The sequence below is a fragment of the Lemur catta genome, chromosome 1, assembly GCF_020740605.2.
Source record: "Lemur catta isolate mLemCat1 chromosome 1, mLemCat1.pri, whole genome shotgun sequence".
Lineage (NCBI taxonomy): Eukaryota > Metazoa > Chordata > Mammalia > Primates > Lemuridae > Lemur > Lemur catta.
In genome coordinates this window covers 174,011,723-174,035,067 of record NC_059128.1, presented here as the reverse complement: position 1 = coordinate 174,035,067, position 23,345 = coordinate 174,011,723, and the positions used below count along the sequence as shown (strand labels likewise).

The 23,345-nt window shown below is 36.2% G+C and overlaps 2 protein-coding genes across 8 annotated transcripts in view; one reads left to right on the top strand and one right to left on the bottom strand.

Moving 5' to 3' along the window:
- XRN1 (5'-3' exoribonuclease 1) overlaps positions 1 to 23,345 on the top strand; it is a 124,220-nt gene that overhangs the window by 84,769 nt on the left and 16,106 nt on the right. For 4 of the 6 annotated variants that reach the window (XM_045539379.1, XM_045539382.1, XM_045539380.1 and 1 more), the window contains 7 exons: positions 525 to 620; positions 6,711 to 6,819; positions 17,038 to 17,099; positions 17,852 to 17,962; positions 18,117 to 18,239; positions 18,695 to 18,854; positions 20,440 to 20,621. In XM_045539379.1, the coding sequence (XP_045395335.1) occupies positions 525 to 620; positions 6,711 to 6,819; positions 17,038 to 17,099; positions 17,852 to 17,962; positions 18,117 to 18,239; positions 18,695 to 18,854; positions 20,440 to 20,621 (843 nt within the window). The remainder of the gene's footprint in view (positions 1 to 524; positions 621 to 6,710; positions 6,820 to 17,037; positions 17,100 to 17,851; positions 17,963 to 18,116; positions 18,240 to 18,694; positions 18,855 to 20,439; positions 20,622 to 23,345) is intronic. The other 2 variants (XM_045539383.1, XM_045539381.1) reach the window with 1 other exon arrangement.
- Positions 15,901 to 16,409, bottom strand: LOC123630126 (transcription factor BTF3 homolog 4-like). 2 transcript variants are annotated; one of them, XM_045539388.1, is made up of 2 exons: positions 16,210 to 16,409; positions 15,914 to 16,007 (listed from the first exon to the last, which is right to left on the bottom strand). In XM_045539388.1, the coding sequence occupies exons 1-2, from the start codon at positions 16,372 to 16,374 to the stop codon at positions 15,939 to 15,941; spliced, it is 234 nt and encodes a 77-aa protein (XP_045395344.1). In that variant the 5' UTR covers positions 16,375 to 16,409; the 3' UTR covers positions 15,914 to 15,938. The 2 variants fall into 2 exon arrangements, with proteins under 2 accessions (XP_045395343.1, XP_045395344.1); XM_045539387.1 differs by having other exon boundaries at positions 15,901 to 16,409.

Genomic DNA, 23,345 nt, shown 5'->3' with positions numbered 1-23,345 from the left:
AAACACAGATAAATAGATGATAACAAAAGAAACGCAAGGAAAAAAACCTCTCAAATCTCATAGATTTGGGGCATATTTCTCCAGAGTTTTAATCTACATGAAATTGATTTATCATAATAATTTATTGTATTAGATTATTTTTGTGTAAAATGAAGATTTTTAAAATAAAATATTTAGTTGGGGTGAGATAATGTATTAGTACATTAAAAGACAAAAATATACATTGGTGGGCATATTGATTCAGTATCATCTTTTATAGTGTTTGTTATGCTTTAAATACTTTTCAGTAAAACCATTCAAAACCAATTGCATATGAAAAAGACCAGTTTCACTCAAGTAGAATACTTTTGCGATCATTATGCTGAGCTCTAGAAAGAAAGAACTGAGAGATTTCAGATAATGAAAGTTAGTTGAATGTCCTGTTCACCACTGAATAACTTTAATTAATAAATTATTTGATTTTTAATATGAATCTTTATTTCTTCATGTTTTATTTCCTTAAGAAATTGTTTGTGCTTTGCTAGGTACCTACTAAAGACGATGATGAATTTTCCAACATTTGGCAGTCCTTACAGGGTTCCACTAAGGTTCAACACCTTCAGCCAACTATACAAGAGAAGGTTAGTATTCCTTCTTAAGAATACAATGATTTTTTTAGTGAAATCTCAAAAAATAGAAAATAAAATTTGATCATGAACTTCTGTAATTCTTTTCAGACATTTAAGTCAGTTTTGGGTTTTTTTAATTTGTTCACAAAGCCATAATAACTATATTTTAAATTCAACAAGGTCCTTAATTGCATTTATTAATTTATTTTTTTCCACGTGAATGTATAACTTTATGCTGGCAGTTTGTTATCTTAAATATAAATGATCAAATTCTCATTCCTTGGTAGAGATTAAAAGAGGAGAGAAGTGCTGCTAAAAGAGTAGAGACTCAGACAAAGAAAGGAAGAGAAAAAGGAATGAATTCCTACTACATTTTTTGCTAGTTACCTATCTTCTCAGCTTAAGTCAAAAAGGAATGGTCTGTCAAATTTATAAACCAGAAACCTGCACCATCAGATCCTCATTTATTCTAATGTCCTACAGTGATAGTATTGTCAGAGCCAGAAAGGAGAAAATTGCAAAGGGAATAATGGTAAAATAAACATAAAGAATGAGGATGACAAGATACATAGGTTTCCTCTGCCAGTATGCTATTATAAATTTTCCTTAGATCATCCATAAATCCTTTCTACCTAAATATAATCCATATCCAGATTTTCCAATTCATTCTTCTGGAATTCTTCATTATCATTCATTCAACACATATTTATTGAGTGCCTACCATGTGCCAGGCATTGTTCTATACAATGAGAACATAGCAGTAAACAAAAGGAAAATCCTGGACCTCATAAAATTAGTATTTTAAGGAGGAAAGGCCAATAAGATAAACAGATAAATTACATGGTATATTAGAAGATAATACCCTAAGTTTGAGGAAATTTTCACGGAAGGAGGATAGGGAGTATTGAGCAGAGGGGAAGTAAGGTATTATAGTTTTAAATAGAATGATCAGGTAACAATTTGAGCAAAGATTTGAATGAAATTAGTTGGGGAGAGTATTCCAGACAAAATCAAAGGTCTTGTTGTGGGGACCATCCTTGGCATACTCAAGGAAGAGAAAGAAGACCCGTTGTGGCTGAAGCAATAGAATGACTTATAGAAAATGTGGTTAGAGGGGTGACACGTTAATAACATGTATGACCTTCTAGGTCATTATAGAAGCATTGGTTTTTCCTCAGTGAAAACAGGGAATCATGGCCGGACGCGGTGGCTCACGCCTGTAATCCTAGCACTCTGGGAGGCCAAGGTGGGTGGATCGCTCAAGGTCAGGAGTTCGAGACCAGCCTGAGCAAGAGCGAGACCCCGTCTCTACTAAAAATAGAAAGAAATAATCTGGCCAACTAAAATATATATAGAAAAAATTAGCCAGGCATGGTGGTGCATGCCTGTAGTCCCAGCTACTTGGGAGGCTGAGGCAGTAGGATCACTTAAGCCCAGGAGTTTGAGGTTGCTGTGAGCTAGGCTGATGCCATGGCACTCGCTCTAGCCAGGGCAACAAAGCGACACTCTGTCTCAAAAAAAAAAAAAGAAGAAAACAGGGAATCAGTAGAGGGCTTTGAGCAGCAGAGGGACATGATCTCTGACTTATATTTTAATAGGATCACTCTAGCTGCCATCTTGAGAATAGACTATAGAGGAGCTGGAGTGGAAACAGGTTAGTTAGGAGACTTCTGTAACTATCGAAGTGAGAGGTAATATGAATTTGGACCAGGATAGCAGGAGCCTGTGAGAAATGGTTCAATTCTAGACATAGTTGGAAGAGATTTCCAGCTGCTGATGAATTGGATATGGGAGTAAAAGAGAAAGGAAGGAATAAAGAATGTGATTCTTAAGGTCTGAGTAAAAGAACAGAGTGACTATTAACTGAGATAGGAATGATTTCAGGGCAAGTAGTTTTGTGGAGGGAGATCAAGAGTTCAATTTTGGACATGGTAAGTTTGAAATGTGTATTAAACATTCAAATGGAGTCATAGAGTTGGACATTTGAGTCTAAGGGTCTTGGAGGACTGGAGAGAGAAATTTGGGAGTCATCATATATGTATGTTTCTATGTATATGTTTGTGTATGTGTCTATATCTATCTAAGGAAATGGATGTAGATAGAGAAAAGTTCCCATAACTTAGCCTTAGAGCATTCTATCTTTTTTTTTTTTTTTATTTGAGACAGAGTCTCACTCTGTTGCCCGGGCTAGAGTGCCATGGCATGAGCCTAGCTCACAGCAACCTCAAACTCCTGGACTCAAGCAATCCTACTGCCTCAAGCTCCAGAATAGCTGGGACTACAGGCATGTGCCACCATGCCTGGCTAATTTTTTCTATGTATATTTTTAGCTGTCCAAATAATTTCTTCCTATTTTTAGTAAAGACGGGGTCTCGCTCTTGCTCAGGCTGGTCTCGAACTCCTGACCTTGGACTATCCACCCTCCTCGGCCTCCCAGAGTGCTAGGATTACAGGCATGAGCCACCGCGCCCGGCCGAGCATTCTATCTTTACAGAGTCCAAGAGATTAAGTGAAACTGAGAAAGAAGACAGAGATAATAGCCAATGAGACAGGAAGAAAACCAGGGAAAGGTGGTGTTCTGATGGCAAGTGAAGAATGGATGTAAGGAGAGCGGAGTGATCCATTGTGTGAAGTGCTGCTGAGGGATCAATTAAGACGAAAACTGAGAATTAACCATAGGGCTTAGCACATGAAGGTCATTGGGAATCTTGAAAGAATAGTTTCAGTATAATAATGGGAATGAAAAACTGATTAGAGTGGGTTTAAGAAAGGGAGGAGAGAAATTGGAGGCAGCAAACATAGGCAATTCTTTCAAGGAGTTTTGCTCTAAAAGGTGTTATTACCCTGTGTCCCTTCTTGCCTTTACTTGTTTGTTCAGTATCTTTATTAATTCCTGCTCTTCTAATCTTTCGCTAGGGACTGCTCCCCTAAACTCAACAATAATTTTCTTTTCCCTTTTGCCTTAGTGTTTGACTAATGACTTTGACTCTTAGCTCTCTGTTAAGTACAGCTAATATATGTCTCTGGCTCCAACCTCTCAGTCAATATTTAATCCAAAATCTCCAGCTTTCTAGAAGACAGATGTAGCTGAGTATTCCACCATCATCTCAACCTTTAGATGTCCCAGAATCGACCTCATCCTTGTTTCTAATACCACCATTTCCCCAGCCATATAATCTATAAAGTTTGGAGTCAAAAATTTTTGCTTTCTCTCTAATTTTTTTTCTTTGCAATGAAGATCCTAAATCTTTCTATTCCTTCTCAGTTCCCAAAAATGGACTTTAGATTGTCATCCTTGGCCTAGAGTAGCCTCCTCTCTATCCTCTCTGTTTCTTCTCTTTCACTTATGGTCCTTCTTACCTGCTACTGCCTGATTAATCTTTCTTAAAGACCCTTTCACTTGTGTTAGCTTCAAGGCATAATTGGGCAAAATACCTCCTTGGTTTGACCTCAGGTTATGCCCTGAAGCAGTGTAGTGGGATAAGTATGGTATTGGACTCAGAATCAGGAAGTCAGGTTTTGTGACTCAAATTGAGCAAATCTATTTCCCTGGGCCTCTGTGGGCTAATGTATAAAATGAAGGCATTGTACTTAGATGACCTCTGAGATCTTTTCCGTCCCAAAAATAGTGTTTCTCTAGTACTCTAGAATGTATAGGGCTCCCTGTTTAGTACTACTGGAATCCAACCTCAATTCCTCAAACTAATATCTAAGGCCTTCTGTAATCTAACCCTACCTAATTCATATAAAGTATGTTCAACTATTTGGTAAAATAGTCTGTTCCAGTCAGATTAGTGTCTTTACTTTCCCTTTCCCCACAAACAGATTCCCATTTTGGGTTATATGTTCCTATTTTGGTTTTTGTTCTTTCCGCTGAGAATACTCTTTCTTCTCTCACTACCAAAATCCCTCTAGGTCTCAGTTAAGGTCTACTATTTCTTGATAAATACTTGATTTTCTCGTAGTCTTCTGTGTGCAGCTCCTATTATTGGATGCTATTTCACTATGTATTTCAGCTGAACACTCCTATGTTTTATCTCTTGTATGTTCCAAGAATTATGAGCTGCCAAATATAACATTTCTATCCATGATGCATTAATAAGTAGCCTAGACTGGTATTCATCTGATGAGCAAATTCAAGAGAACTCACTGTGATTAAAAAAAAAAATCAAGATTTTATTGGCAAAACATGGCAGTATGACTGACACAAATAGCTTTACAAAGATATCAAATAGAACAACCCAAAAAACTATACTCAAAACCATCGTATTTGCTTTCTAATTAAATTTATGGCACACCTTTTCTCTGAAGTGATACTGTGAGCATGAGTTTTGGAGTTAGAGCTCAAATGTCAGCTTTCCCATTACTTAGTTCTGTGACCAAATTATTTTATCACTTTGAGCCTCATCTATAAAATGGAATCAAAATATAGCATTATCATGATGATAGCATTGCTATAATGATACTAAGATAATGGATGCAAAGTTCATTTTACTGTGCCTGGCACGTAGTAGACACTCACATGGTATTTGTTCATACTCATCATCTATTGATCCTAATGTTTACATTCCTTTCCTCAGTGTCAGAATTCCCTGTGATGTGCTGCTGTAGTCCGAAACCCCACCAGCCATTGTACTATAATAATAGAAATCTCATGCCATTTTGACTCTTAAAGACTGAAGAGCCCTGGGTGTTTTCCTGTGCATGTGAGCTCATTGGACCTTCCTTCACATTATTGTGCATATCACAGCTATTTTGGAGCATGCCCACTACCAGCTAGGACATGATATGTCTTTTTACCCAGTGTTCACTTATCTCTGCTGAGAAGGAAATAAATAGGGCCTGCCAAAAGCAAAATTGTGAAATAATTAATTTGTATTGAGCTTCTCTAGCCTCCACTATTCTTTCCTCTTGCTGCTTCAACTATTGCAAATTGGCTATCCCTTATTGCCTTCAGGCTTTTTCTCCCTATCAAAAAACAAAAGAATCTGATTGAATCTTTATACTTATAGGAAACTTACTCATGCCATTTTGCTAATTCTATCCATTTATGAAGTGTCTCAGTTACTGTAACTTTATAATCCGACTATCTGGTAGTGAAGTCTTTCATTATTTAAAAACCTTGACAATATAAATATTAATAAAAATTAGGTGTTGGGAGAAGGAACATATAAATGGGCTAGTATCTTCAACTTTCTTAACATAGAATCAGAAATGATAAATTTTTTTCAACTTTTCAATGGAAAATTTTAAACATAAAGCCAAGAAAATAGTATAAATGAACCCACAGATACTCAGACCCAACATTGCCCATGTCTAATCCTATTTCTTCTATAACTCCTGCTCACTTCCCACCCCCACCTACCTAAAAGGTAGGATTATTTTGAAATAATTCTAGAAGGATCATTAGAAACTGATATTTCTATCATGAAGAGATGTTTACCTAAAGTTTAGTATTTTCATTAGTTTCTACATTTGTTAACTTTAAGCAAAATTAGATTTAATTCTTTCTGTTGAAAATAGCATTTTGGGGCTGGATACAGTGGTTCACGCCTGTTATCCTAGCAGTCTGGGAGGCCAAGATGGAAGGAGTGCTTGTTGTCAAGAGTTTGAGACCAGCTTGAACAAGAGCGAGACCCCGTCTCTACAAAAAATAGAAAAATTTAGTCAGATGTAGGGGCTGATGCCTGTAATCCCAGATACTCAGGAGGATAGGGCAAGAGGATTGCTTGATTCCAGGAGTTTGAGGTTGCAGTGAACTATGATCACACCACTGCACTCTAGCTCAGGTGACAGAGTGAGAGTCTGTTTCAAAACAAAAGAAAAAAAGAAAATACCATTTTTGTAAAATGATTGTTTTTTGTATATTTTGGTATCTAATGCATAGAGAAATATCTGGAGTGATAGTCATTATGTTAATGATCCTGGTGGTGGAATTTGGAGAGCTCTTAAAATTCTCTATACTTTTCTGTGTTAAGTTTTTTTCTAGTGAGCTATATGATTTTTATAAGAATAATAAAATATTTATTAAAAATTGAGAAAAATAAGTAGTTACAGTATTAAGATTTAATTTAACTAATTTATAAGAATTTTAACTTTCAGGGTGCAGTTCTACCTCAAGAAATAAGACAAGTAAATCAACATCATAAATCTGGCTTTAATGACAACAGCATTAAATATCAGCAAAGAAAACATGACCCTCACAGAAAATGTAAGTTTTAAGTTAGAAAGGTGTGTTTGTGTGCTATCTGCTTCTTTTTAAAAAAACTAAACAGCTTTATTAAGATATAATTCACATATCATAAAATAAATTCATCCTTTTAAAATATAAAAGATTTTTTGGTATTTTCACAAAGTTGTTCAACCAACACCACTATCTAAATTTAGAACATTTTATCACCCCAAAAGGAAGCACCATACATGTTAGCAGTCACTCTTCTAGGCCCTGGCAACCAGTAATTTACTTTCTGTCTCTATGGATTTGCCTATTCTGGACATTTCATAGTTCATATAAATGGAATCAGAAAATGTATGACCTTTCATGGCTGGCTTCTTTCACTTGGCACAATGTTTTCAGGGTTTATCTGTGTTATAGCATGTACAGTCAGCCCTCTCTACCCATGGGTTCCTCATCATCGGATTCAACCAACCAAAGATCAAAAATGGGAAAAAAAAAAATGGATGGTTGTATCTGTAATGAACATGTACAGACTTTTTTTTCTTGTCATTATTCCCTAAAGAATATAGTAAAACAACTATTTATACAGCATTTACATTGTATCAGGCATTATAGGTGATCTAGAGATGATTTAAAGTATATGGAAGATGTGCATAGGTTATTTGCAAATATCACACCATTTTATATGAGACTTTAGCATCGGTCTATGGATTTTGATATCCACAGGGGATCCTAGAGCCAATCCCCTGCGGATACCAAGGGATGACAGTATCAGTACTTCATTCCTTTTTATGACTGAATAATATTCCATTACATGAATACTACATTTTGTTTATCCATCCATCCACTGATGGGCATTGGGGTTGTTTCTACTTTGGGGCTATAATAAATAATGTTGCTACGAATATTTATGTACAAGTTGTTGTGTGAACATGTTTGCAGTTCTCTTGGGTATATACATATGAGTAGAATCACTGACTCATATGGTAACTCTATGTTTAATTTTTTGTAGAACTATAAAGCTGTTTTGCAAAGTGGCAATATACCATTTTACATTTGCACCAGCAATATATGAGGGTCCAATTTTCATATCTTTCACTCACTTCTTATTGTCCATCTCTCTGATGATAGCCATCAAGTAGATGTGGAGTGGAATCTCCTTGTGATTTTCATTTGCAGTTCATTAATGCCCAATAATGTTGAGCATCTTTTCATGTGCTTATTGGCTGTCTATATATACTCTTGGGAGAAATGTCTACATTTTTTTAATTGGGCTGTTCATCTTTTTATTCTTGATTCTTAAGAGTCCTTTATGTATTCTAGATACTACATGCTTACCAGATACATGCTTTGCAAATATTTTCTCCCATTCTGTGGGTTGTCTTTTAACTTTTCTTTATAGTGTCCTTGAAGCACAGAAGTTTTAAATTTTGATGAAGTCCAATTTATGTATTTTTTCTATTTTGTCTTTGGTTGCTTGTGCTTTTGGTGTGATATCTAAGAAACCATTGCCTGATCCAAGGTCACAAAGAGTTACACTCTTCTAACTTTTCCTTCTAAGAGTTTTATAGTTTTAGCTCTTACATTTAAGCCTCTTTCTATTTTGAGCAAATGTTATATATGGTATGTGGTAGGAGTTCATATTCTTTTACATGTGATTATCCACTTATTCCAGCACAATTTGTTAAAAAGACTATTCTTTCCTCGTTGAATTCTCTTGGCACACCCTGTTGAATAGTCTTCACACACTTGTCAAAAGTTAACTGACTGTACAGATGGGTATGGTGACACACACCTGTAGTCTCAGCTACTCGAGAGGCTGAGGAAAAAAAATCACTTGAGCCCAGGAGTTCAAGTTCGGCCTGGGCAGTGTAGCAAGACCCCATTTCTAAAAATTAAAAAAATGATAATTGACTATACAGGTATGGGTTTATTTTTGGATTCTCAATTCCACTCCACTGATCTATATGCTTGTCTTTATGTGAATAACACACTGTCTTGATTACTGTAGCTTTGTTGTAAATTTTGAAATAAGGAAGTTTGAGTCTTCTAACTTTGTTTTTGAAGATTATTTTGTCTATTCTGGGTCCCTTGCATTTGCATATGAGTTTTAGGATCAGCTTGTCAATTTCTGTAAAAAAGGCAGCTGAATTTTTATAGGGATTGCATTGACTCTGTAGATAACCTTGATATTGTCATCTTAACAATATGAAGTCTTCCTGTCCATGAACCCAAGGTATCTTTCCATTTATTTAGGTCTTTAATTTCTTTACATCTCTTGTAATGTTCACTGCACAAGTCTGGTACTTTTTTTTTGTTAAATTTATTCCCTAAGTCTTTTATTATTTTTAATGGAAAGAATGGAACTTTATTTGTCAATGGAATTATGTTCTTAATTTTGTTTTTGGATTGTTTATTGCTATATTAGGTGAGAAAGTTCACTTCTATTCTAGGTTGTTGATTTTTTTTTTTTTAATCTTGGAGGTGTGTTAGATATTGTCAAATGTTATTTCTATGTCTTTGAGATAATCTGTGGATTTTATCCTTTATTCAATTTATATGGTATATTCCATTCATTGTTTTTCATATGTTGAACCATGTGTACATTCCTGGGATAAATCCCACTAGGCCATAGTGTATTCTTTTTATATCCTTACACGATTTGATTTGCCAGTATTTTGTTGAAGACTGTTGTATCTATATTCATAAGGTATATTTGTCTGTAATTTTCTTTTTTTGGATGGCTTTGATTTTTGTATCATGGTAATACTGACCTCAGAATGGGAAGTGTTCCCTCCTTTTCTATTTTTTGGAAGAGTTTGGGAAGTTTTGGTGTATCTTCCTCTTTAAACATTTGATAGAATTCATCAGTAAAGCCATCTAGACCTGGGCTTCTTTTAATGAGAAGTTTTTTGTTTTAAGACAGTCTCCCTGTGTCACCCAGGCTAGAATGCAATGGCATCATCATAGCTCACTGCAACCTCAAACTCCTGGGCTCAAGCGATCCTCCTGTCTCAGCCTCCCAAGTAGCTGGGACTACAGGCATGTGCCACTGTGCCCAGCTAATTTTTTCTATTTTTTTGTAGAGATAAGACAGGGTCTTGCTCTTGCTCAGGCTGGTCTTGAACTCCTGAGCTCAAGTGTTCCTCCCAGGATGCTAAGATTACAGGGAGTGAGGCACTGTGCCCAGTCCTCATTAGATGGGAACTTTTTATACTTACTAATTTAATCTCTTGTTACAGTTCTATTCAGGTTGTCTGTTTCCCCATCAGTCAGTTTAAATACTTGTAGGAATTTGTCCATTTCATCTAGGTTATCTAAATTGTTGGCATATAATATCCTTAATATTTCCTAATAATCCTTTTTATTTCTGTAAAGTTGATGGTAATATCCCCACTTTTGCTTCTGATTTTAGTTATTTGCATCTTCTTTTTTCTTAGTATAGCCAAAAGTTTATCAATTTTGTTAAACTTTTCAAAAACCGACTTCTGATTTTGTTGATTTTTCTCAATTGTTTTTCTAGTCTCTATTTTGTTTATTTTCCCTCTAATCTTTATTACTTCCTTCTTGCTGTAGATTTAGTGTACTCTTCTTTTTTTAGTTTCTTAAGATAGAAGATGAGGTTATTGATTTTCTTTTTTAATATAGGCATTTAAAGTTATAAATTGCCCTTAAAGCACAGCTTTAGCTGCATCATGTAAATTTTATGTTGTGTTTTCCTTTTCACTCTTCTAGTATTCTTGTGACTTTTTCTTTGACCCATGGATTATTTAGGAGTGTGTTTTAAAATTTCCATATATTTGTGAATTTTTCAAATTTTTTTTTGTTACATATTTTAGTTTCATTTCTTCATGGTCAGAGAACATACTTTGTATGATTTCAATACTTTTATATTTACTGAGGCTTGTTTTATTGCCTAGCATATGGTCTGTCCTAGATATTGTTCCATGTGCACTTGAGAGGAATATATATTCTGACATTGTGTAGCATATTCTATAGATGTCTCTTAGATCTAGGTGGTTTATAGTGTTGTTCTTCTATATCCTTGTTGATTGTGTGTATAATTGTTCTATCCATTTTCTTTTTTTTGAGACAGAGTCTCACTCTGTTGCCAGGCTAGAGTGCCGTGGCGTGAGCCTAGCTCACAGCAACCTCTAACTCCTGGGTTCAAGCAATCCTCCTGCCTCAGCCTCCTGAGTAGCTAGGACTACAGGCATGCGCCACCATGCCCAGCTAATTTTTTCTATATATATTTTTAGTTGTCCATATAATTTCTTTCTATTTTTAGTAGAGACGGGGTCTTGCTTTTGGTCAGGCTGGTCTCGAACTCCTGAGCTCAAACGATCCTCCCGCCGCGGCCTCCCAGAGTGCTAGGATTACAGGCGTGAGCCACTGCACTCGGCTTCTATCCATTATTAAAAGTAGGGTATTAAAGTCTTCAACTTTTATTGTTGAACTGTCTGTTTCTCCCTGCAATTTCTGACAGTTTTTGCTTCATGTATTTTGGGGCTCTGTTGTTAGGTACATGTATAATTTTAATTGTCGTATTCTTGATGAATTGACTCTTTTATAGTTATTAAGAATCCTTCTTTGTCTCTAGTAACAATTTTTATCTTAAAGTCTATTTTGTCTGATATTACTGAAAGGGAAAGCCTTGTTAAAATAACAGGAAAACATCTAGTCCCGCAATTTCCTTATAAACAGCTAAAGATCAATCATGAGCTCTCTCCCTGCTCTCTGTTCTTTCTCTCCCTACCTGACAGACACTCTGAAGGAACTCTGTTTTCACAAACATCTGAAAAGAGCTGAAAGACAAAAAGAAAATGTAAAGCTTTCTCTTTACATTCACCAGCTAACTGCCCTTTAGAATCTATTTCTGTAGCCTGAAGGAGTTCCTGAGAAGCCCCTGGATGAACAGCAGGGGAGCAAAAGCCAGGCCTCAGTTTCCTGCCCAAAATCATATCCTAAGGGCTAGATCACCCACAGGATCTTTGACATCCCATAGCCACTTCTGTTGTTATCTGCCTGCTGAGAAGAAAGAGGAGCAGATGCAGCATTCAGAGTACCCTGTTAATTCAGCTACTGCCATAAGTCATCTTCACCCCCTTTTTACAGTTCCTAAATAAGAAACCTGAATACCTGATTTTCTCTGACAACATGGTCTTCCTCTTCCGCTCTTCCTCTTCCTCTCTCATGTTGGGCCCTTTCCCCCTTGGGAAAGTAAAATAAATTTCTTTCTATCCTAATGTTTATCTTGAGAAATTTTTCTCAAACCCGTGTGCACCAGCCCACACCCTAACATTTTCCATACACACTTAAGCTCTCCTTTGAATATTGTCAGCATGGTGTATCTTTTCCATCTTTTTACTTTCAACCTGTTTATGTCTTTGAATCTAAAGTGCGCCTCTTTTAGAAAGCATACTTTCTTATTACTTTGCATTTCTCATAATTTCTTATTTTTTTTGAAGACTTGGCATTTTTAAATAATATAATATGGTTACTCTGGAAATCACATTCTTCCCACACCCCCACCCCAGTGCTTGTTATTTGAAGTATGTTGCTTGTTTGTTTAGTGACTTTCCTAAACTAATTCTGCATAAGTCTGTATTGTTTGTCTTACATGGTCACCGAAGTCTCTGCTTGGTTACCTTAGTGATCAGTTAATGATTAGACAGATACTTCCTTAAATACCTCGAACCAGTAAGTCTCCCAATCATTGCCTAGGGGCTCTATGTATTTGGTAGATTGTGCCATCAGTACTCAGCCAGGCAATTCACAACTTTGCTTTAGCCTTCATTTCTTGCTTGTACAGAGCCTCAAAGTCAGCTGAAGGTGAGAGCTTAGTGCTTTCTTAGGTCCTTCCTGAACATTCACACAACCCTGGGCATATACATGGCTTCTAGATTCCCAATAATATATCAGACTTTTCCCAGCCCATATAGACATCTCATAATCCAGCTTTTCCTTTTAAGCCTTTTGGTTGTTTTTTGTTTGTTTGTTTAATATTTTTACCCAACTGTATTCACCACCTCAAGCAGCTGCAAAGTTAATCAATTGCCTGTAACTGTTTTCAAATATGACCTCTGGGGAAAAGGCCTTTCCACACTGGTTGAGCTCAGAATCTGGTCAAATACAGACAGCCTTGCAAGTGAGTGATCCAAGGAAAGGTCAAATAACAATTCTTTGAAAATGCTTTGAAAGAGCTCCAGCCTCATTTTGAAGGTACCAAGCTATGGATTTTCATCACAAATGCTAGCTGTTATATTTCAAGGCTCCGTGGAGCTGAGAGTGGGAAATGGGACTAGGGCAAGTTAAAACACCAAAAAGCTCACTATTCTTACTGAGATTCAGCTTTTTTTCCTTGAATAAACACTCCCCAGATTGCTGCAATTCTTTGGATAACTTCTATAGTTCTGAAAATTTGGATGCTGGTAATTTTTGCCCATTCTCTTGTTGCTTTTATGGAACAGAGAATTTTTGGAGGTCCTTACTCTGACATTTTTCCTGATGTCCCCTCACTAACTACTACTTGAGGTAAATCTCATTTAGAGTGACCCAGTTACTTTTTTTGTTTATAAACACTTGCCTATTAAATTACTCTAAACTATATTACAGGTTTTTGTTTAAAGTATGTACAAACTGAGCATGGTGGCTTATAGTCCTAGCTATTTGGGAGACTGAGGCAGGAGGATTATTTGAGCCCAGGAATTCAAGACTGCAGTGAGCTATGATTATGCCACTGCACTCCAGCCTGGATGACAGAGCAAGACCGTGTCTCAAAGATGAAATAAAATAAAATATGTACAAATATTTCTCTGTTAATATTCTCTCCTGCATAATTTATATATTTTTACTCTTCATTTCTTCAGTAGTGTTTACTATACACAGTGGGGAATGCAGATACAGAGATGAGAATCTTCATCCCATGGTTATTTTGTTCTTTTCCCTTGATCAGAGTATTTCCAAATTGCAGTAAATTATTCTTTATGTTCCAAATATTACTCATTTGTTATTCAGTCGTTTACTTATTCAGCTGCTATTTATTGAGCTATTGTGTGGAAGGCACTGTTCTAGGTGCTAGGGATACATCAGTGAATAAGAAGACAAGTTTTCTAACCTAATGAAGTTTATATTCTAAGGTGGAGACTGATAATAAGCAAGTAAACAGAAAATTACATAATCTGAAGTAATGATAAGTGTTATGATGAAAAAATAAAGCCGATTAAGAGGATAGAGTGGGGTGCTCTTTTAAATAGGGTTTTTAACGGGCCATGTTGGCTCAAGGCCTGTAATCCTGGCACTCTGGGAGGCCGAGGCGGGAGGATTGCTTGAGGTCAGGAGTTCAGGACCACCCTGAGCAAGAGTGAGACCCTGTCTCTACTAAAAAAAAACAGAAAGAAATTAGCTGGACAACTAAAAATATATAGAAAAAAATCAGCCGGGCATGATGGCACATGCCTGTAGTCCCAGCTACTCGGGAGGCTAAGGCAGAAGGATTGCTTGAGCCCAGGAGTTTGAGGTTGCTGTGAGCTAGGCTGATGCCTTGGCACTCTAGCCAGGGCAAGACAGTGAGACTCTGTCTCAAAAAAAAAAAAAAATAGGGTTTTTAAGGAAGGCCATTCTGAGATGCCATTCTAGCATTGACCCTAATGAAGTGTTGGGAGAGGCATGAACTATCTAAAGCTGGCTGAAGAGCATTCCAGCAGAGGAAATATCAAGTGTAAAGCCCTGAGTCTAATTTATTATATATGCTTGGTATTTTATGTATTTAGATATTACAGGTAGGGTAGTCTTTTTAAATACTTTTCTAAAAAGCTATTTTCAAAAATGTTGAGGGGGTTTTAACTTTGGTTCAGTCTTATGACTGCTAGACCATTTTTTTATATATCTATATGTTATTTTTATTTTACTTTTTAAGTTAAGTACAGATTAATGTTCCTATCAATCTGTTAAATATGGCTTAAAGTTTTTATAGTTAATTCAAAGGTATTGTGATTTTTCTTCAAATTATTGTTTATATAAATATATGTAAACTATTTGAATTATTATGTAGAGTCCCAGTTAGTTTCCTTGTGTGTGTGTGTCTCAACAAATGTTTAATGTGGATACGTGTCAGCTCACTTTTTCTTTTCCTTCATTTTATAAGATTACTTCTTCCCTCTCCTGTCTTCCTTATCTCCATTATGTTCCTTTCCTCCTCTTACCTCCTCCTCTCTGTTCCCTGTCTTACCTTTCCTTCCTCCCTTTGTCCTTCCTTCCTCTGTCTCTCATCTCATTCCCTCCCTCCCGTGCCCTTTCCCCTTTTCCTCTTCCCTGGCTTCTTTCCTCACCCTCTCCTTCATCTTTTGTACCTCCTTCCTTCCCTCTTTCCTTCCTAACCTTCTGTTTTCTTCTTCTTTCCCCACACACTTTTTTTCAGACTTGCTTAATAAATAGTCCAGTGGTAGAAAGTGGTAAAAAATTAGTTATGATATATCCGTATAATCCAGTATATCCAATATAATAGAATATTATGCAATAATTATTTTATGCTTTTCTTACCCCATCTCCTTCTTCTTCACATCCTGTCATTTGTAAAATCCTATCAAGATAATCTCTCAAATTTATCCTTTCCATTTCCCCTACCATCCCCCTACAATATCCCTTTCACAGGACTACTAAAATAGCTGCCTAATTGGTCTCCTCTTTTATTTATTTATTTATTTACCTTTTTTTTTTTGTAAAGATTTGTTTTATTTCCATTGGGGGAAGGAAGAGGATAAATAGAACTGTTTTCCAATTTGCTCTCCACTATATACATATGTACCTATATGCATACATACACATACATATTCCAAAAATACCCCAACAGAAAACCCAAGAATCAAAAATCAAAACATCCTCAAACTACACCAACACTTCATATTTTGACCAAAAAAATAGACCCTCAGAGGAAGTGCAAAATGCAAACTCAAATGACCTAAAAATGCTGAACAAATAGCATTATTAATTTACAAAATATTGATATTACTGAACTAGTAACAGGTGATGTTCTCTGTGTCTGTAAAACTTTGGAACCACGTAGCTGATTTGTTAAATCTAGTCCATGCCAACTTCCAAACACCAGAAAAAATTTTAGTTAGCTTTATTCTTTGATGCCTCATCAAAGTTTTCTACAAGATCTGGAACGTCATCATCTCCCTCATCAGTGTCTTCTGGTTTGGGTGCTTTGCTATCCAAGACTTGCCGTGGGAACTGTTCAGCTAACTTCCTAAGGCTTTTTAAGCTGTCAGCACCAAGCTGACCTGATATTTCAGGAAGCATTTCTGTGATTGTTTTAGCTTCTGCATGACCAGTAATTGCAAAGGTGTTATTAAACAGGGAAGCGTGGACTTTGGGATTGTAGAAATGAATAACTGTCCCATAATTTTTAATCATGTTCACCTTTTCAATACCAGCTATATTATTCACAGCCAGTTTTTTTAGAGAACTCTGAAGCTTTTTGTCATCCGCTATAGCTATTCTGTGTACGACCTTCTTTCTGCGGGCTGTATCCTTGCCCCCTTTCCGGACCTGAGCCTGTAGTTTGGCTATCTTTTCTTGATTCATGCTGTTGGTAAATCTGAAGCAGGGAGGGTCCTCCAACACCATCATGCAGCAAGAGCAAGATCTACTTTTTTTTTTTTTATAGGGACAGGGTCTCGCTGTATTGCCCAACCTGATATCTTACTCTTCTTCTATCTACCTAATAGGCTATTGCCATATTTTAATCTTCCTAAAGCACAATTCTGATCAGATTATTAACTGTTCAAAACCTTTCTCTGATTGATTGCCCCCATTGCCTACCACCGTAATGCCATAGTCTTCAATATCTTGCAGATTATGGCTCTAACCTGCTTCCTTAGTTCCCTTAAGCTCCATTATACTCCGTGGAACTGGTCTATTTATAGTTCCATAAACACATTCCTCTGCTTCCATGTCTTTTCTCTATTTCCTTTGCCTGGAATACTGAACCTCCTGTTCTGCCCTTTGGAAACCTACTGTCCTTCAAGACCCAATTCAGATGCCACCTTTCCTTTTTCCCTATTATTATCTGTAAGTATCTCTTCTCCCCTTCGCCTATGTTATAGATTCCTTAAGATCAGAGACTGTGTCTTCTTGGAATTCTCTGAATTTTAAACACAGTGTCTTGCTATGGTAAATATTTGATAATTTTAATTGTTGTGCAGTAAGCTCTTTCATTGACCAAAATGCCTATTTTCTTGTCTCTAGTTAAAGAAGAATGTAAGAATCCTAAAGCTGAATGTCAGTCACAAAAAATGTCCAATAAGCAGGTAAGCTTTCTTAAAATCAAATTTCTAATAGCCAATTTTTATGCACTTGGTGGCTCTGTGGCATCTGAGTTGAATTTTGCAACCTTTTCAAACAAATCCATAAAGTAGGTGACAGAAGGGTTGCTGGAGTTAGGATGACAGTTACTTGAATGGGAGGTTGCACCTGACATCCTGATTCTGCCACTTAATAATTAGATGGCCTTGACCAGTTCACTTTAACTCTTGCAGCCTCAATTCTTCATCTTTAAACAGACAGAAAAATATTGATCATTTGGCCAGGCACAGTGATTCACGCCTATAATCCTAGCACTATGAGAGGCCGAGGCAGGAGGATCGCTTGAGGCCAGGAGCTTGAGACCAGGAGCTTGAGACCAGCCTGAGCAATAGCAAGACCCCATCTCTACGAAAAATAGAAAAATTAGCAAGGCATGGTGGTGTGCACCTGTAGTCCCAGCTACTTGGGAGGCTGAGGCAGGAGGATCACTTGAGCCCAGGAGTTTGAGGTTGCGGTGAGCTAGGCTGACGCCAGGGGACTCACTCTAGCCTGGGCAACAAAGCGAGACTCTGCCTCAAAAAAAAAAAAAAAAAAAGATGTAATTTTTTTGCCCATTAAAGTTTATAGGCCCCCTTTTCTTCTTACAATATAAAAGGGAAAATAACACAAAAATTTTCCAACAGTTTATTTAGAACACTATTACATAGTAAATATAAATATATTTGCACAAAAAAAGCTCATTCTTACTTTTTTATAGACTTTTGGAGGGCCTGCCAAATGTAATATTAAGCTATTGAAGAGAAATGAAAGTCCAGAAGTCTCAGAAACCCAAAAGGTTGTGACTGGTTATCCAAATGCTATTGATAAGGTAAAAGACCATATATTCAGTTTCTCTTCCCAAACTTTAGCACCTGGGAAGATGATTCAATGAAAATTGAATGACCATTTTTGTACATAAAACTGTTAGTTTTTTCTGTATTCTTGTACTTTCATCTTCATGCACCAAATATTTATTCTTCTAGACTAACTCTGGAATTGAGAACTTTTTAGCATCCTTGAATATCTCCAAAGAAAATGAAGTACAGTCATCTCATCATGGAGAGCCTCCAAGTGAAGAGCATTTATCACCACAGTCATTTGCTATGGTTCGTATTTTGTAGGAGCTTTTTTACTATGGTAATTTCTCTGTTAGCCATGCATATATACTCCATGCAACTGTTCAAACATTTTTCCCTCATATAGGCTAGTGTGCTGCATCATTATTGTCATCCTGTGAGGAAAACCAGGCTGCCCTGGGCAACTTAGCCATCTTTTTCCTTTTCCTCTTTAGACCATAGCTCCTTTGCTTTTCAAACATTGCAAATAGGTAACTGGGCCAAAAGTTAAGCAGAAGGATACATATTGTTTCCATACCTGGAAATGTGGGTATTTATTTCAGTTTTTGACTATTGATTTTCCTTACTCTCTATCTGAATGTAGTTAGTATCTTAATTTTTAACAGTGTAACTCTTCCAAAGAAAGATCAATAAGTTCTATAAATCTAATGTTGGATTTTCTCTCCCCACCCCCACTATATCCATATGAATCATTTTCGAAAAAGAAGGGAACGAGGATGCTTAAGGAAATTCTAAAAATTGATGGCTCTGACACAGTGGACCGCAAAAGGGAAATGAAACAATTTGGTAATGAAGTCACTGTTTCTTCTAATAGAAGAGATGAGTATGGATCGTCCTCACAGCCTAAACAAAATAAGAAATTAGGTAAATAAACTAGGTACTATTGCTAATAATGAATATTATTTTAAAAATTCACTTCATTTTAATCCTATGCTTCCTAAAGATGAAATTACTTTTATTTTTAAAAGAGAATAATTTTTATGCTTCTATCAGTTATATAATAACTATGTAACCAGTATATAGTTCCTAAATATCTTCTTGTGATTACTTAAATTGTATTGTTATAGATACTCATTCTGTAGATACCCAAACCTTGAAAGGTTTTCACATCTTAGCCTTTTTTCTCAGTGATTTAAAAATGTTTGTATAACTTAAATACATTATTTAACTCTTCTAAAATTCTTCTTTCCTATTTATAAGATGAGACTAATGCATTGTAAATGACTGTTGTGATAATTATATATCAAGTATAAAGCAATTAGGACTATATCTGATACATTGCCAGTAATTGATATTAGTATTGTTTAAATAACTTGACTAATATAAAACTAGAAAAAGCTATAAAATCAATTAAAATTCATGAATGAAGGTAGACATTGGAAAGTGGGTCATTTCCTTAAATCTGTGAAACTTATAGTATATCTGGCACATGACTAGATTTCAATAAATATCCATCATATTTACTCCTGTGCCAGAAGTAGCGTTTGTCTCTGTAATTATCTGCTGAAGGCTACCAGGAAGAATGACTAATATGAAAGTGGGTGTGAAGAGAAGTTTCTCAGAGAAGTAAAAAAAAAAAAAAAAAAAATTAGAATAAGCGGATCTAAGTTTATTAAGGATCAAAATCTAGAACAAAAGCAGAGCCTACCTCCATTTATATTCCAGTGAATAGTAGGATAACTAATTAATTAAAATTCCATAAACTATTAGAAAACTAGTTAATTACTTATCATAGTAACTGACATGCTCCTGAAATAGAGCAAAATAAAACTTTAAAACAAAATTAGAGGGCAGTCGTGGTGGCTTACACCTGTAATCCTAGCACTCTGGGAGGCTGAGGCAGGAGGATTGCTCGAGATCAGGAGTTCGAGACCAGCCTGAGCAAGAGCGAGACCCCATCTCTACTAAAAATAGACAGAAATTAGCTGGACAACTAAAAATATATATAGAAAAAATTAGCCAGGCATGGTGGCGCATGCCTGTATCCCAGCTACTCGGAAGGCTGAGGCAGTAGGATTGCTTAAGCCCAGGAGTTTGAGGTTGCTGTGAGCTAGGCTAATGCCATGGCACTCACCCTAGCCTGGGCAACAGAGCAAGACTCTGTCTCAAAAAAAAAAAAAAAAAAAAAAAGATTACAGTGACCTATGATCATGCCACTGCACTCCAGCCTGGGTGATAGAGCAAGATCCTCTCTCTAAAAAATAATAATAATAATTTATCATTAATCAGTTATAATCATCTAAAAATCTTTATTGAAATCTCAGTAATTTTAGGCATTACTAAATAGTTCTTTTTTTTTTAACAGTTCTTATATTTGCTTCATGGACAATTCATTTTTTCATCTTTTAGCAATTTCCTGCTTGCTTTTTTATAAAACCCTGCAATTATGTACATAATTCAAGGTATTATTTTATTAATATAGATATATCCTCTTCTCTTTTTTTGGTAGCGTATTATGTGAACCACCCTCACAGTGCTAATGAGTACCATAATGTTCAGTCTATGGACAGTGTGTGTTGGCCTGCTCCCAGCCAGATCCCCCCTGTGTCTACACCAGTAACTGAACTTTCTCGAATTTGTTCTCTTATTGGAATGCCACAACCAGATTTCTCCTTTCTTAGGACACCACAGGTATAGTATACTACTGTTCCATTTATATAAATTCTTCAACTCTAAGCTTAAATAAAATCTTGAATGAAAATATGTGGCTAGAAAAAAAATACAGTGGGGCCATTCTTTAAAATGTTATAAGCAGGATATTATGCTTCTCACTCTGGCTATTCTATTTATACATAACCAGAACCCTCAGGTAGGCTGACGGACATGAACCTGGGCAGCAGGTAGCCTGGGAAGATTCTCCAGACTGACAGAGATAGGGATCTTGGTCTACAGTAGTGGTTTTGAAATTTTTTGGTCTCAGAAACTCCCCCCCTTTTTTGGAGGGCCCCAAAGAACATTTATTTACTTGTGTTATGTCCATATTTACTATATTAGAAATTAACACTGAAAAAAATTAAATGTTTATTTAATTCATTGTTTATTAAAAATAACTTTTCTAAAAATTTTAGTGAGAAGAGTGGTATTACTCTACATTTTTAAAATCTTTTCCACTGCTAGACTCTCATTCTCTTGTGATATGTTGTTTTGGTAGAAATACATGGCCTGAGATACATAATTGGGAGAAGGAGGAAAATTTTAATAGCATTTTCAGATAGTTATGGCTATTCTTTGATACTACACTAAAATTTAAAAGTAGTATTTTCTTTAAGGTTAGTTACCGTATGAAATCTGAAACCATATCAGTGAACTTTTTGTCTTCTGTATACTTGTAAGAAAATGGCAAATGAGAAACAGGGCAAATAGCATCTTAATATTATTATGAAAATAGTTTGGTTTTTTTTTTGGCCGGGTATAGCGGCTCACGCTTGTAATCCTAGCACTCTGAGAGGCCAAGGCAGGAGGATTGCTCAGGAGTTCGAGACCAGCCTGAGAAAGAGCAAGACCCTGTCTCTACTAAAAATAGAAAAAATTAGCCGGGCATGGTGGCACATGCCTGTAGCCCCAGTTTCTTGGGAGGCTGAGGCAGGAGGATCGCTTGAGCCCAGGAGTTTGAGGTTGCTGTGAGCTAGGCTGATACCTCGGCACTCTAGCCTGGGCAACAGAGAGAGACTCTGTCTTAAAAAAAAAAAATTAACTCAAATTGGGTTACAGACCTAAATGTAAGACCTAAAACGGTAAAACTCTTAGAAGAAAACATAGAGCAAAATTTTCATGACACTGGGGCATGGGCAACAAAAGAAAAAAATAGAAAAATTGGACTTAATGAAAATTTTAAAATTTTATACATCAAAAGACAATAACAAGAGAATAAAAAAGGCAAACCATACAATGGGAAAAAATATTTCCTGATGATATATCTAATAAGGAATTAATATCCAGAATATATAGAGAACTCCTAAAACTCAACAACTAAGAAACCCCAATGTAAAAATGGTCAAAGGACTTGGGTAGACATTTCTTCAAAAAAGACATGCAAATGGCCAATAAGCACATGAAAAGATGTGCAACATCCCTCATCATTGGAGAAATGCAAATCAGATCCACAATGAGATATCACCTCACACCCACTAGAGTGGCTACTATCATAAAAACAAAAAATGGTAAGTGTTGGTGAAATTATGGAGAAATTAGAACCCTTGTACACAGTTTTTGGAAATGTAAAATAGTATAGTTGCTATGGAAAACAGTATTGTGGTTCCTCAAAAAATCGAAAATCGAATTACCCTGTGATCCAGTATTCCACTTGTGTATGTATTTGTGTATGTATACCCAAAAGAATTGGAAACACAGTCTCAAAGACACATTTGTACACCCATGATTATAGCAACATTATTCACAACAGCTAAAATGTGGAAGGATAAATGGGTAAGCAAGATGTGGTATATGCACACATTGGAATATTATTCTGCCTTAAAAAGGAAGGAAATTCTAACATATACTACAACATGGATGAACCTTGAGGGCTTTATCATAGATGAAATAAACCAGTCACAAAAAGACACACATTGTGTGATTCTACTTATATAAGTATTTAAAACAGTCAGAATCAGAGAAATGGACAGTAGAATAGTAGAATAGTGGTTGCCAAGGATTGGGAGAAGGAGGAAGTGGGTAGTTATTATTTATTATGTATAGAGTTCAGTTGTTTTTTTTTTAATTTCAGAACATTATGGTGGTACAAACGCTTTGGTTACATAAATTGCCTTTGTACCGCCCGAGTCAGAGCTACAAGCATGCCCGTCCCCCAGACAGTGCGCACCGCACTCGTTAGGTGTGTTTACCCATCCCCTTCTCCCCCCAACCTTCCCGACAGCTGATAAATGTTACTTCCATATGTGCACATAAGTTTTGATCAGTAAGTACCAAGCTAATGCTGAGTACATGTGGTGGTTGTTTTTCCATTCTTGTGATATTTCACTTAGGAGAATGGGCTCCAGCTCAATCCAGGATAATAAAAGATATCCTTTCACCATTTTTTTTTATAGCTGAGTAGTACTCCATGGTATACATATACCACACTATGTTAACCGACTCATGGATTGATGGGCACTTGGGTTGTTTCCACATCTTTGCAATTGTGAATTGTGCTGCTATAAACATTCAAGTGCAGGTGTCTTTTTTATACCATGTCTTTTTTTCCTTTGGGTAGATACCCAGTAGTGGTATTGCTGGATCAAATGGTAGTTCTACTTTTAGTTCTTTGAGGTATCTCCATTTTACTTTCCATAGAGGTTGTACTAGTTAGCAGGCCCACCAGCAGTGTATGAGTGTTCCTATCTTTCTATGTCCACACCA

What these genes read in the sequence shown, in the direction of transcription:
- LOC123630126 (XM_045539387.1), bottom strand. Translation starts at nt 16,374, where the DNA reads ATGAATCAAGAAAAGATAGCCAAACTACAGGCTCAGGTCCGGAAAGGG.